General features: G+C 45.0%; 1 protein-coding gene across 4 annotated transcripts in view; it reads left to right on the top strand.

Annotated features, from left to right (window-relative positions):
* The window catches only part of CDK14 (cyclin dependent kinase 14), a 676,419-nt gene that overhangs the window by 177,460 nt on the left and 484,140 nt on the right, over positions 1–14,819 (top strand). For all 4 annotated transcript variants that reach the window (XM_059729021.1, XM_006258932.4, XM_019497918.2 and 1 more), the window contains one exon: positions 12,327–12,421. In XM_059729021.1, the coding sequence (XP_059585004.1) occupies positions 12,327–12,421 (95 nt within the window). The remainder of the gene's footprint in view (positions 1–12,326; positions 12,422–14,819) is intronic.

The following is a 14,819-nucleotide window of genomic DNA, read 5'->3' as shown; positions in this document are numbered from 1 at the left end:
TGCATGAGAACATAACCCACACATCTTGTATAAGAATAGTCAGGTGGCTCTGGATGTAATTTTCCATTAAAGTTTCCTTTACCAAACTGTACAATGGCTCTGAAGAGTTACTGGAGAAAAAATGGTGTTCCCATGGGAATGAAACACAGACGTCCTCACTACAGGATTCCAGATTAAATCTGTTCATTTACATACATTACAGGGTAATTAAGTGGTCATTTGAAGTGACAGTTAAATTGACCCTTCTGGGATGCTTTAAAACAGATTCCCCCCATTTCTTTTCATTTTAATTGCTTATAATACCACCCCTTCATTTCTCCCTATTTAGCATACTTTTTCTTCTCCCTTTTTTGCTTCAGGCTTCTGTGTTCTGCTGATCAGCAACAAAAATTACCTCTTTCTCATAAATCTGACTCAGTAAAGATTTCTCTTTCATTTATACCTGTGTAGCTTCTGAGCATTGGGTGGCTTGTCAGTAAATATTACGTTTTTGACCTCATCAAAATTACTCTTATTTTGGTGAAAGCCTTGGTGAGGGAATGCAAACAAGTCTATTTTTGTCAAGCCCGTGAGGTCCCTTCCAGCCCTGGTGTCTATGAAATCTATAAAATCTTGCTGTCATTCAGTCCCCTGAATTATAGCTGTGACCTTTGCATTCAAAATTCAGTTTAGTTTAGAGTATATGGTAGAAGTCACAACATTTGTCAAGGTGATATGGGCAAAGGAATTTCAAACTCAGATTCAAGAGGGTGAAAAATTTTCACCTGTTTTTAGAGAGACATACTTTAATTACATAGGTAACCTATGCACAAGGAAAAGAAACCTTGAACAAGACTATTTAAACTGGCAGATTCCTCTTCAAAGAGGGAGGGAAATAAACCTTGATCTGCTAACTTACTATCTATAATTAATACTTTTATATTTTTGGGACAGGTGGTAGATAAAAAGGTTGTCTCTCTCTGTCATCAGCCAAGGTAGCTAGAAAAATAAATAGGTAATTGTCACGGCGGGATCCTCGCGGAGGGCCGTGATCTCCTTGAGACCCTCTCACAGCGCTACTCCGGCCCGAGGGCACCCTCCATTCTCGCCCGCCACGTGTTGATGGAATATGTAATAGGGAGGCTGCCTTGTGTTTCCTCGGGCCTGTCAGCTCCTGGACCCCTCGTGGGTCTCCCCGTACAATGGGCGCTACCCAAGCGCCCTAGCCTTATGGGCTATGCGTGGCTCCTACCTCCCCTGATACCACGCCCCAAGCCTCGCAGATGTAATAGACGTTGTCCGGTCTATACGCCTGCTTCCCGGGCCTCCTCTCTAATGTGGCCCACTCTGGGCTCCCTCTCTTGCTGGGACTCTCGTCTGGCCCACTCTGGGCCTCCCCTGCCGGTGTGGTTCCGCCCCGGGACTCCCCAGCGGGCCTCCGGTCCTATGGGCCAACCGCACGGATACCCTCCCTGACTCTGGCTCCCCGCGCTGCTACTCCCTGTCTTCTCAGGGGCAACCGCAGCGCCCTGCCTTGGTCTGAGGGGGATTGCCGCACTAGCCTGCGGCCGGGCTCGCTATGCCCGTGCGCCCACACTGGGCTACTCAATAACGTACAAGGGCGTTCCCCCTCTCTGGGGGCTCGCCATGCCCGTGCGCCCACACTGGGCTACTCAATAACGTACAAGGGCGTTCCCCCTCTCTGGGGGCTCGCCGCGCCCACACTGGGCTACTCAATAACGTACAAGGGCGTTCCCCCTCTCTGGGGGCTCGCCGCGCCCACACTGGGCTACTCAATAACGTACAAGGGCGTTCCCCCTCTCTGGGGGCTCGCCGCGCCCACACTGGGCTACTCAATAACGTACAAGGGCGTTCCCCCTCTCTGGGGGCTCGCCGCGCCCACACTGGGCTACTCAATAACGTACAAGGGCGTTCCCCCTCTCTGGGGGCTCGCCGCGCCCACACTGGGCTACTCAATAACGTACAAGGGCGTTCCCCCTCTCCGGGGCTCGCCGCGCCCACACAGGGCTACTCAGTAATACCGCCCCTTTCCTGGGGCCAGGGGGCTATGTTCCCCCGCACGCAATCCGGGGTCTAGGTCCCCGTCCGCAACCTACGGGTTGCGCCCGCGACCCACTGTCTGCGCTCCTCGCCGCCAGCTGCTCGCTCAGTGGCGTGCGAGCTGCGCCTTTGTGGTCTATGTTCCCCCACACGCAATCCGGGGTCTAGGTCCCCGTCTGCAACCTACGGGTTGCGCCCGCGACCCACTGGCCGCGCTCCTCGCCGCCAGCTGCTCGCTCAGTGGCGTGTGAGCTGCGCCTTCGGGGTCTATGTTCCCCCACACGCAATCCGGGGTCTAGGTCCCCGTCTGCAACCTACGGGTTGCGCCCGCGACCTACTGGCCGCGCTCCTCGCCGCCAGTTGCTCACTCACTGGCGTGCGAGTAATTGAGGCCTCCTCCAACCCCTACAGCCTCGCCCAAGCCTCCGGGTGTAATAATACAAACACAAAGCAAAACCACAAGCCCCTAGGCTGTAACACAAATGCAAGCCGCATGGCCATAACTCCTCATCATAGCTCAAGCCTCCAGGGCTATCATGAGCTGTACTTGCAACTTAGGCTCCTTCCCATATTTCGGCCGAGGGAGCTCCTGCCTCTCCGGCTGCTGGCAGAGAACTGCCAGCCTGGCTTTGGCCCTGGGCTTTATAAGGGCCAGGCCCTGCCCCCTACAGGCAGCTGGCTCCCCTTAGTTGCTCTGGCAACCCACAGCTGTGCTCACTTGGTTCTGCCAGGGCTCTCTCCCTGGCAGTTTCCCCTCTCTTAGGAGCAGGGGCACCGAGGTGCCCTGCGATAGTAATCATACCAGGATCATGCTACTTTGTTATAGTTTCTTTTTTTCCCTGTTTGAAATAAGGATACATTCTCTGAGAAAAATTTCCTTCTAACATGGTCATTAATTCTTCATGGGCTAATCCTTCCTTCCAAAGTTGCAGGTTTTGTCTGACCATCAGGTTTCTGAAATACGGGAGCTGCAGCTTTAGATGCTTGGAGGTACAGGGAGGACTCTATAAACAGTTTTCTGGGAAATATAGAAATATATATGTATAGCTTGATGATTTTTACAACCTTGATTCTGAGGCCCTAAGTAAAGTTACCTGAATTCCTGTTTTAACGCTTGCAGTTACTTTTTCAGCTCATATAATAGGTCTGTGGACTTCAGCTTCATTGGAAGTACTATTGTCTCTTATATTATTTCTTATATATTTTAGATTCCTGCTTTTATTGTCAAGTATAAGCATCATCCAGGTTTTGATTAAATTCTCTATTCAAAATTGATATGGTAACCATACTTTTTTCTTCCTACCTGTTACTGTTTCATATTTCTGTTTATTTTCTTGATTTGGATTGATGCATTTGCTGTGATTTAGAATGGGAGAGTCTTTACTTTTGACCAAAAAATGGGCCAGGGTTGTGTTCAGTACATTCTTTTCTGTACATTAAGTATTTTTCCATTTGATAGAATAATGTAATTATTGAAGGCAATCTAATTATTTGTGAGGGGAGTTGCCTTAAATTCATAAAGTCATCTTGGATTCAGATAAATACAATATGTGTGTAAATCTCTACAGGATGTGTGACTTTATATCATACCTAAAAAAACATGTTTCTTGGAAAACATGGAAAATATTGCACAGAAGAAAAATGATTGATACACAAAGAAGGATCAATTTTCAGGGGAAGCAAAACTGTCCTTTTCTTATTCACAGTGAATCCTTCAATGCACAGCTGGAATATAATAAGCAATAAGGAAGAGTAACAGTGAAGGAGAAAGATCAGAGAATAATTATGGTTGAAGTCTTCTTACCCAGTGGGATAGTTGAATTGGCTGAAAATATCTAACTTTACAAGAGCTCAGGTCACAGGCAATGAAATTGCTTGCATGCAAAAAGTTAAGTCGGTCCGTTAAATCCTTTCAAGATCAGGGCTTTACCCAATAGGTAATAGCTTCAGAGTGGGAGATGCCTTTTGCTATGAGATCAGTGTTTTGTTTTGTTTGTTTTTTTTACAGCTCCTGTAAATCACTTTCCTAAATATTCACTTAAATTTTAAAAGGAAAATAATTGGGCCAAATTCAACCTTTAGATGAACTTTGCATATTTGTAATAACTTATGCTCGTGAGCACTGGTGACACATAAGGGTTGCACGTGAGTGCATGCGCACCCCCTGAGATCAGCCATGCACCCTCTGGAAGTGCCAGCCGTGAAACCAGAAGTGCTGGTGGAAGTGCACTTCTGGTTTTTCCACTGGCTCGGCAATCAGCTGCTGGGGAACACTCCTCTCCCCCCCCCCACTTGGGAGGCACCAGTCACCCATGCTTATTTGGGACCAAAATCAGTCTTCACATGTATAGTCAAAGGTACTTCTCATACAGAATACCTGTAGTTTCTTATCCACATATTCCCCATATTTTATGACAGCTGTTCTTCAAAAAGTTACAGCTTTGAACAACAATGACTAGAATATATCCACTCACTGTGGATTTAAGATGAGATTTTTTTGTTGTTTATTTTATGGGGAGGAATGAAGAGCTGAAAAGGGAAAGAAATCATTACAAAAATTTAGTTCAATAGATCAGATATGTTTATTCTAAGGACTTTTCAGTGTTCTGTGTATGACATTCCTATCTTTAGAATTGTCTTACTGTAACAAGTGAGATGAATTTTAAACAGAAAAGAGTTTATAATACACTAATACAGGGTTGTCAAATATATGGCCTGTTGGAGTCTTATAATATGGCCCGTGAGTCACTGGACAAGCCCTATGTGCTGGCCCCAGACCTACATGCTGCATGTGGTGAATGAGCTATAGACACAGCACCACACCTGGCACAAAGCACAGGGAGTTGATTCAGAGCACTTGCTGCATGCAACACCCTGGACTGACCCCCTGTGCTGCCTGCAGTGCTGAGTCCAGCCTGCCTGTTGTGGGCAGTGTACACCCTGTTCCAGCCGCATGTGCTACATGCCCAGCAAGCCCTGGGGTGGGTGTGTGCTGTATGTGGTAGGCTGGATCTGAGGCTGTAGGTGCTATGCAGGGGCCAGTTCCGATTCAGCTTGCAGATCAGCCCAATGACCCTTATCTGGCCCATAGGGCTGATGACTTTGACACCCATACACTAGTACAATAATGATATAAGAGTACAATCGCAATACAGAGAAAACCTGGAGGCATGCATTTTGCTCTCCAGAGTACTAAAGAATAATCTGTATAAAAATGAATAATAAAGGCAGGAAAGAAACAAACTTAGATTATCTGCATAATTTAGACTAAAAGTATGATAAAGTTTTACCAGTTGTAGAAATTCTTTTTTTTTTTTAAACATGTCTACCTCTGCATCCCATACAACCCAGATATTGCAGTATTTTACTTCTGCAGGGAAATCAAAATATACAAATAAATAAAATGGATTGTTAAAATGTATTCTGTAGAATCATAGAATCATAGAAGTAGGGTTGGAAGGGACCTTGTAGATCTTCAAGTCCGACCCCCTGCCTCGGCAGGAGAGAAACTGGGCTCGAGTGACCCCAGCCAGGTAGGCTTCGAGCCGCGTCTTAAAGACCCCCAGAGTAGGAGCCAGCACCACTTCCCTTGGAAGTTGGTTCCAGATCCTAGCCGCCCTAACTGTGAAGTAGTTCCTATGGATGTCTAATCTGAACCTACTCTCCAACAACTTGTGGCCATTATTTCTTGTTATCCCGGGGGGTGCTGGGTGAAACAAGGTCTCCCCCAAACCCTTCTGATCCCCCCTAGTGAGTCTATAGACGGTCACAAGGTCCCCCCTCAGCTTTCTCTTGTGAAGGCTGAACAGGTTCAGGTCCTGTAGCCTCTCATTGTAGGGTCTGCCCTGCTGTCCCCAGATCATGCGGGTGGCCCTCCTCTGGACCCTCTCAATGTTGTCCACATCCCTCTTGAAGTGGGGTGCCCAGAACTGGACACAGTATTCCAGCTGTGGCCTGACCAGTGTCGCGTAGAGGGGGAGGATCACCTCCTTGGCCCTACTTGAGATGCACCCGTGGATGCACAATAGGGTCCGGTTAGCCCTGCCGACTGTGACCTCATATTGTCAGCCCGTGTTCATCTTGGAGTCAGTGAGGACTCCAAGATCCCTTTCTGCCTCCGTGCTCTCAAGAAGGGAGTTTCCCATCTTATAAGTGTGTTGCCAGTTACTACTGCCCAAGCGTAGCACCCTGCACTTGTCCATATTGAAATGCATCCTGTTTTTGTCAGCCTACCCTTGCAACCTATCCAGGTCTTTCTGCAGTCTTTCCCTCCCTGCTAGCATGCCCACCTCACCCCGGATTTTGGTATCATCAGCGAATTTGAACAGGTTGCTTTTCACCCCGTCGTCCAAATCACTGATAAAGAAATTGAACAGCTCAGGCCCAAGGACTGAGCCCTGGGGGACTCCGCTGCCCACTTCCCCCCAGGTCGAATATGACCCATCCACCACCATCCTCTGAGTACGACCCTTCAGCCAATTAGCAATCCATCTGACCGTGTAGGCATCGATGCCACAGTCACCTAGTTTTTTAATGAGGATGGGGTGAGAGACAGTGTCAAACGCCTTGCTGAAGTCCAGAAAGACTACATCTACAGCGACACCTGCATCCGATGCTTTTGTGACCTGATCATAAAAGGCAGTCAGGTTAGTCTGACATGACCTGCCCCTAATGAAACCGTGCTGGTTCCCCCTCAGCATCACCCATGATGCCGGCCCATCACAGATGTGCTCCTTGATGATGTTCTCAAAGAGTTTCCCCAGGATTGAGGTAAGACTGATGGGCCTATAGTTGCCCAGGTCCTCCCTCCTCCCTTTCTTAAAGATAGGGACCACATTGGCTATCTTCCAATCATCTGGCACCTGGCCCGAGCACCACGAGCACTCGTAAAACCGTGCCAAGGGCCCTGCAATAACCCCTGCTATCTCCCTCAACACCCTGGGGTGGAGAGCATCTGGACCTGCTGACTTGAACACGTCTAGCCCCTCCAGAAGCACTGTAACCCGGTCCTCCTCAACCGTAGGTCTTGGGGCGTTCCCCTCGAGTCCATCTTGAATCATGGTGGGGGAGTCCCGGTCCCTGAACAAGAAAATGGAGGTGAAGAATTAGGTGTACACTAAGTGAAATTCAAACATTTGCCATCTTGAATTATAAAATGTAGTCTAGAGCAGGGGTGGGCAACCTTTTTGCCAGCGATGGACCCTGATTCCTCCCCTGTCCCTGCCACTGTGTGTTCCTGATTTTCCATCTATCCCCTATGGCAGGGGTGGGCAATTATTTTGGGAGGAGGGCCACTCACAGAGTTTTGGCAAGCTGTCGATGGCCTCATGTCAGGCAGCCAGGGGCAGATAAATATTAATTTTCTAAGTTTTTTAGGGGCCCCACGGGCCAAACAGAATGGCCTGGTGGGCTACATGCTGCCCGCGGGCCACATTTTGCCCACCCTTGCCCTATGGCTATAGAAATGGCTGTCTCCATCCTCTATATATTCCCCCTTCAGGTATTTGAAGACTGTTACCAAATCCTCCTTCAGTCTTCTTTTTTTTCTCCAGATTATGTAACCCTAGTTCTTTCAGCCTTTCCTCATAAGTCATGCTTCCCAGGCCTCTAATAATTTTTGTTGCTCTCCACTGGACTCTTTCCAACCTGTCCACGTCTTTCTTGAAGTGTGGATCCCTGTCTTGCACACAGTACTTCACGTAAGGCCTCAAGTGCCAAGCAAAACAGAAGACTTACCTTTATTTGCAAGTGACAATCTTGTAAATACAGCCCAGTATATTGTTGGCTTTTTTGCAGCAAGATCAAACTATTGGTTCATTTATTCAGCTTATGGTTCACTGCAGGCATGGATACAGAGGGGGTGCAGTAGTATGGATGTGCCCCTCTTTCAGTTGATGATGCTACAGGTGCAGCTGCCGGGGACTTAAAAAAAATAATTTAAAAAGTCCCTGAATGGGGTAAGGATTCCATTCCCTTTCTTTCCCTTCCTCTCCATGCTCAATGACACTTCCCCTCCCAGATCCTTCCCTCTCTCTTGCTCTTCTTTCCAACACTCAGGGCCAGACACAGACATGGGCAAACAGGCAGCTGTCTGGAGCCCAGACAGAAAGGAGTCCCAAAAATGGTAATTTTTTCCCATTGTCCGGTTATTATCACGGCCTCTGGCGAAGGGGGGCCCAATAAAAGTTTACCTGAGGCCCCCAGGAGTCTAGGTATGGTATTGCCATCACTGTTGCTGTCCCTGGCTGCCCTGGGGGCCTGGGGGTGGCGGGGCATGGAGGTAGGGGAGGCTCCAGAGGAGCTCCTGGCTGCTGTACCCTGAGCTCCATGGGGAAATGGTTTTAGCCAGGGACAGACGGGTTCGCGGGAGTGTGTTTTAGTTTAAAGGCTGTGCAGGTTGTTGAATATGGGTGAAGATGTGTGAAGAAAAGTTTGTGAGATGGTGTGTGTGTGTGTGTGTGTGTGTATATAGACATATATTTTTACAAAAAAAGCAGCTGCTAGTGATGGATGGAGCAAAGCTTCCCATGAGGCAGAGGCAGTCAGAATGGTCATTTCTACTGAATAATCCAGTAGATAAGGCCATCTTGTTTATTCTGCTAAAGTAAGATCTTTTTCCTGTCTAATACCTTGTGTGGCGAAGGCAGCAGGCCCCCAATTGGGGAGTGAGTCAGTTACGTCTTTAAACCAGTATTTTTTGGCAGCTTATGTATGGGCAAGTGAGTTTGTGATTGTAGGACTAATAATTGCTGATTTACTGTGTGATAATGGGTTAAATGCTGCCTGTTTCTTATTACTGTCTGAAAGCATTAATAATTCTTATGATGCCTATACTGTAGTTACTAGGACAGTAAATGTACTAAATGTTGTTGTGAGAATAAGCAAATGACATGGGAGAAAATGCAGGGAACCACACTATATGCTATAAGCTACTTGGAAATCTAGTGATGGAGGGACCTCAAATAGTTGTTTTGATGCTTTTACAAATGTGTATTGTATTTGGTAGGCTGCTAACTATCAGCTTCCCTAAGCACATGCTGCCTAGTGATAACCTCTCATAGGGCAGGAAGTAGCGGAGTAGTTGGTTGGATTGGACCATTCTTCTTTGGGTCTGGCCTTCGTGCCCAAAAACAAATTTTAGGTTAGAAGTTTACATATCAGGAAAGCTGTAATGAACAACTTAGTATTTCTACCCTTGCTCCAAATTGCTTAGGGTTTGGCTACACTGCAGACTACTGTATAGCCTAGAGCTAGCTCAGATGCTGAATGCAGCATAGCCACCCACAGCTCTGTGCAAGCTAATTGACTCTGCTGTACTTTCTATTTGGATGTTCATGAGACCTTGCCAAGCTAGTTTGCATACTAGGAGCAGTGGAGCCACAGCAGCACAATACTCAGGATGTGCTTACCATCCAGGTATTTATTTATCCAGTTCCTTGGGTAGATTTTGCAACCTGTATTGAGTTATACGTCACTTTGACTGCACTATTCTCATAACCCAGATTAACCTGGTATGTCTGTTCAAGCAGCAGTCACATCTTTGAAGGCCATGCAGACTTACCCTTAGTATCCTCCTATAAAAGAAAGGCTTTGCATTCCGTTTCAGTAGGAATCTAAGTATACTGAAAAGAACACTTGGCTTTTAACTAATTTAGGCACTGCACTGATGAACAGCACAGTGCTTACATACCTTTTAAAAATATGGGCCCCTATTCAATTTTCATTGGAAGGTTTTGCAAAAGACTTGAAAGAATCTTCTTTTTGTTTCATTTTGTTTTTGTTGTTTTTCAGTTTGTTAAAGTCAGATTATTAATACAGTGAAAGTATCTCTAGCACAGAGGATGGCAGTGTTTTTGGGCAGTGTGACAAAAACACCCACAACCTCAACTTGTAAGATGTTGGCATGCTAGGAACGGATGGTGGGGGAGCTGTGAGGAGCCAAATCCTTGTTGTGGCAGCACAGCCCCAGCCTCTTCCCTGCCATCTGTCCATAGGTGTGTGCACCTTCCACTGGCAACAAACTGGGTCAGGGCTCCATGGACCCCAGTGCCGCTGTGTTCAGCCCTCCTGCTGCCTGCTGTGAGCAGCTCGTGCTCCATGGCAGGTGGCAAGGGCCTGCCCAGAGCCTGGGCTGGCTGCGGCAGGTGGTATGGAGGTTGCAGGTGACTGCACTGGGGTCTGTGGAGCTCTGGCCCAGAACCAGTGGCAGGCGCATATGTGCCTTTGGGCAGATGGTGGGGGAGCCATGAGAGGTAGTGCACTCCTTGTGGCCATGCACCCCAGTCCCTTCCCCACCCTCTACTCCGAGGCATACTTGCCGAGCAAAATGCTTTTGCATGCCACGGTCTGGCATGTGTGCCGGGATTGCCGACCCTCGATCTAGCAAGCCTAATCCAGAATCAGGCTTTCATTGTGCTGGACATTATATAAAACCCCCCAAATTATAGTAATTTCCCCAGAGAAATCATGGTCACTGGACTTTGCAGCATTGTTCTTTCAAGCCAGTCTAGCTAGGAACCCTCTTTCATCCCCTTCCACTCCCCTGAGGATGAGTCCTTTAGAAGCAAGGGGTTTCCTATGTTGAGAGAACCTCTCTGGCTCTTTGGCTGGGGGGACTGTGTAAAAGTACAGTTTTCTAAAACTTTCCTATAACTATTCTTATTACATGTGGGACTTTCAGAAACTTGTTTATATCTCTTCCAAGGGTAGTTGAGTGCATCAAATGCATTTAATTTTTTTGTGGTTGAAAGATTATTTTTAATGAACCTTTTTAAATGGACCCAAGTTTCATTTATATTTTTGATTTTCGGTTTTTTGTTTTTACTATTTCTTTTCCTCAATGGAAAATTAAGATAAAGCTTTAAAAAAAGTTTTTTTTCCCTTTTACATTTTTCCCCTCTTTTTGAATTGGAAAATAGGCAAAAGAATGAGATAGGAAGGAATTTGGTAAAACAAAATCTGAAAATAAAAAACAGCCATAATATGATATTTATAATGAGGTTAATGCATAGAGCCAGTGCACTAAAATGATTGTTTGTAAACTTTAGTGCCAACTCATGGACCTCTTTGCTAGGCACTGTACAAATCGAGAATTAACAAAGATTGCTTTATACATGTTAATATTTTTCTGAATAGACTGTTTAATTGATGATAAACTATGCGTTTTAAGATGATGGGAAACTTATCCATAATTTACTTTTTCTTTTTAATTTTGGCAGTTTTAAATTGAATCATTTCAAGTAAATTTTTGAAGGCATGCTATGAATTTTAGCTCTGTTTGTTAGCTTTATTTTGGCTTGCATAAAAGCTTGTGCTCACATTTTCAGCTGTCACTAGAGGAAATAGAGCTAAGTCTACTAATAGAGCTGGACATCAGGAGACACTACTTTACAGTTAGGGCTGCCAGGCTCTGGAACGGACTCCCAAGGGAGGTGGTGCTCTCTCCTACCTTGGGGGTCTTCAAGAGGAGGCTGGACAGATATTTGGCTGGGGTGTTATGACCCCGGTACTCGCTCCTGCCTGGGGCGGGGTGTCAAACCTGATGATCTGTTTAGATCCCTTCCGACCTAAGCACTATGATACTATGAAACTGTTCATGGTAACTGAGAATCTGTACCATAAGTTTTCATTGAGTAATAATTTGTATTTAGCATTGTTCATTTGCCCAGACAGCAGATCTAAAGGATATTAAGAGACCATGCTGTATACATGTGCCTTGCAGGTAATAATTATATATGTAAACTAAACTTTAGTATATTTTGAGAAGTGAAAATGTTTCTTGGAGGGACCATTCCTTTAAGAGAGTTAGCACCTTCTGGAAGGCACTCAGTTCCCCAGTGCTGTTTAATATAGTTTTTACACTTTCATGTCAGTAACCCTGAGTGATCTCTTGGCCTATTTTATGGGACAGCTTAAAATATGTACTTATGTCTGTTAAAACAGATAGGTTGGCTTAGTCGGAAATGATCTGTTACTGCACGTAAAGCTCTTACATCAAAAGTGAAACAAAAACCACCTTTTGACTAAGAGCAAAGTCCTTTTGATGGTTCCATCGAAGCAAGACTATGGTTGAAAGAGGCAACTGCCATCTGGAATGTTGAATGATATTTATTTGAGTAGCCTATTAAACATTCTACATTAGCTCTGCTCAATGTCACTAGCAAGCAGCATTAAAAAAAATCAAACATAATCCCATCAGTTTCAGTAATGACATTTGATCTTTCACAGTTTAAAGTGGCTAATGTTGGTGTTCATTCTGAAAGTTCCATCCTTTTATTTTTGTTTAGCCTACAAGTCCCAAGTTTGGAAAAGCAGACTCTTATGAAAAACTGGAAAAACTAGGGGAAGGATCATATGCCACAGTATACAAAGGGAAAAGCAAGTAAGTTGGGTGTTTTTCATTTTATTTGGGGGGAAAAGGTTGATAATTATTGCATGTGCTTGGACCAGGATCCTGCAGTTGGATGCAGAATTCATGAATGCATGCTGAAGCACCATGGACTTCATTGCATCTTGATGCTAGAGTATGGGACACAGATCCCAGTGCAGCATTTAGATCATGGGTAATATTCTGTGTCAGACAGCATTAATATGAAGTGAATAGAATTTCATTTTGCTAATTTTCTATACATATGAATAGATGGGGTGGGATTTTGCAGATATGTGGTAACCTACCAAATATATAGTTTGGAAAATTTTTCGTGTTCCAGGTCATATTAGCCAGATCAGTTCTGAATCCTTTTGACTGAGCGAAACTCAATCGTTCAAACACCATATGTAGCACTGCAACCAGCAAGCATCCTCTAGCCTAGACTTTTCAGCTGGGGGGCTCAGGTACTTCCAAATCCATCAAGTAGGCATTCTGCGTGTAGGCCCAAACCCAGAGGGTTCAGATGCCTCTAAGTCTTGCTTGCCCTCAGCAAATGGCCGCAGGAATAAGGTAGAGAGGAGTCCCCCCACTTGCATAGAGTAAGTGTGTAGCCAAAATCCTCCCACTGGATACTGGCCGGTGAGAAGCTAATTACAAGACTTTCATAGTGTGTCCTGTCTGCAGTGCATTTGGACAGAGGTGCATCCTCCACTACGCAATGCCAATAAAATCCATTTTGGCTTGTGTACCAAACCAGTGCAACGACTACACTTTAGCCCACAAGAGGCCTACCATAAGGATAGATTAGTGCAGCCCATCTGAATAAGATATACCATTAAGTACAGTCCCCCTCAGCGCTGACTCTTTTTCCAAGTCATGGTGAGCCACTATACTGTATACCTTTTTACTTCCTTTTTATTCCCACAGCTGAGCCATGCCTATATTTTCCATTTCCAATCATTTCTGTTTCACCAGCCTTAAATGTCTGGCAAACATCATGAAAAAGGGTCCCAAACAGTTTACCCAGAATCCCTCTGTCTCCCCCCCTCTCTCTGGTGCATAGGATTAGTGTGGCCCCACACTTCATGAGGTAGAGCCAGACCAGGTTGCTCTGTGTCTCATCTGCATATACATTTTTGGAGGATCCCAGGACTCTTGACAAGAAGACCTGACTCCAGTCATGGGGGAGGGGGGTGGGGTAATTAGCACATTGGTTCTTTGTGGGAGGGGTATCTGGAGTACACACACATAAGGAGCAATGCTGAGCTGTGGGGTCACTGTGGCTTGAAATGTTGACTCTGGTGGGCCCCAGCTCCAATGAAAAGTATGGGCAATTGTGAACCTTTGGCTCTGGACTAATATCATTCATAGTTTGTACTACGTGTAAGTAGGTGCAAACATGCTGCTTGAAACTGTGGTCAGACTTGCATCAGTTAAAAAAAAAAATGACATGCATCAATTCTGGATGGTCTAAGTATATGGGTAGTATATGCAAATTGCTACAGCCATAATTAATTTCAATGTCATTTGTTTAAAAATTGCTCACTTCCACATGCTCAGGGAGAGCAGGGTTTGACAGTAAGCAGAGGAGGAGGGAACTGCAGTGGGAAAAAGTTGTGAGGAATCAGAGAGCAAAGGGGCTGACCCTCCAGATTTATTTTTCCTGGTCTACCCGGGGGAGGGGGGGGGGGGGGGAGAGAGGGTGATGACAAATTCAAGGCAAACCTTCAGTAATTAGATTTTATAACTGGAAAATTATAACTTAATTGTAAATTTTCCATATATAGAACCTAATTATTAGAGCGTTGTCTTCTATTTAAGTAAATCTGGTACTGAGTACATTAAATAAACTTTCTTTTGAAGTATAGATATTATGAGAAAACCATATAAATATTCAGCCTTATGGTTTAGCACCAAAATCCCATGATAAAATCAGTCAACTACTGTGCAGGTATAATTAGCTCATATATACAGATTTCCAATAAATCTGAAATCAAGAAACATAGTTGCAAGACATATTCTGTCAGAATCAATAGAAGTGACATGAAATTCATTTAAAAAAACCCCCAACCCTGGCTCTTTCAGTAATGAGCCATGAATATATTATATAAACTCAGATTGGTTAGAAATACTCCATTTGTTTTAATAGAATTAACCTACAGATCTATTAGAAATACTTCATTGATTTTAATGGAAGTGAATAATGAATTAGACTTTTTTTCCTAAATCTCTCACTTCTCCATTTTAGTGAATTCCAGAATCAGCACATGGATTTTAACAGAATTTTTTAAGTATATTACAAAAAAACCCCTGCCAATGACCATGATTTATGCTGTAAAGTCAAGCATTTGAAAGTAGGGAAATCTAAGGGTATTTAGATTGCCCTTAATGTTTTACTACTAATGCTCTG

Source organism: Alligator mississippiensis, chromosome 5 (assembly GCF_030867095.1).
Source record: "Alligator mississippiensis isolate rAllMis1 chromosome 5, rAllMis1, whole genome shotgun sequence".
Taxonomy (NCBI): domain Eukaryota; kingdom Metazoa; phylum Chordata; order Crocodylia; family Alligatoridae; genus Alligator; species Alligator mississippiensis.
Note: the sequence above shows the minus strand (reverse complement) of the source record. Positions and strands in the feature narration are given on the sequence as shown.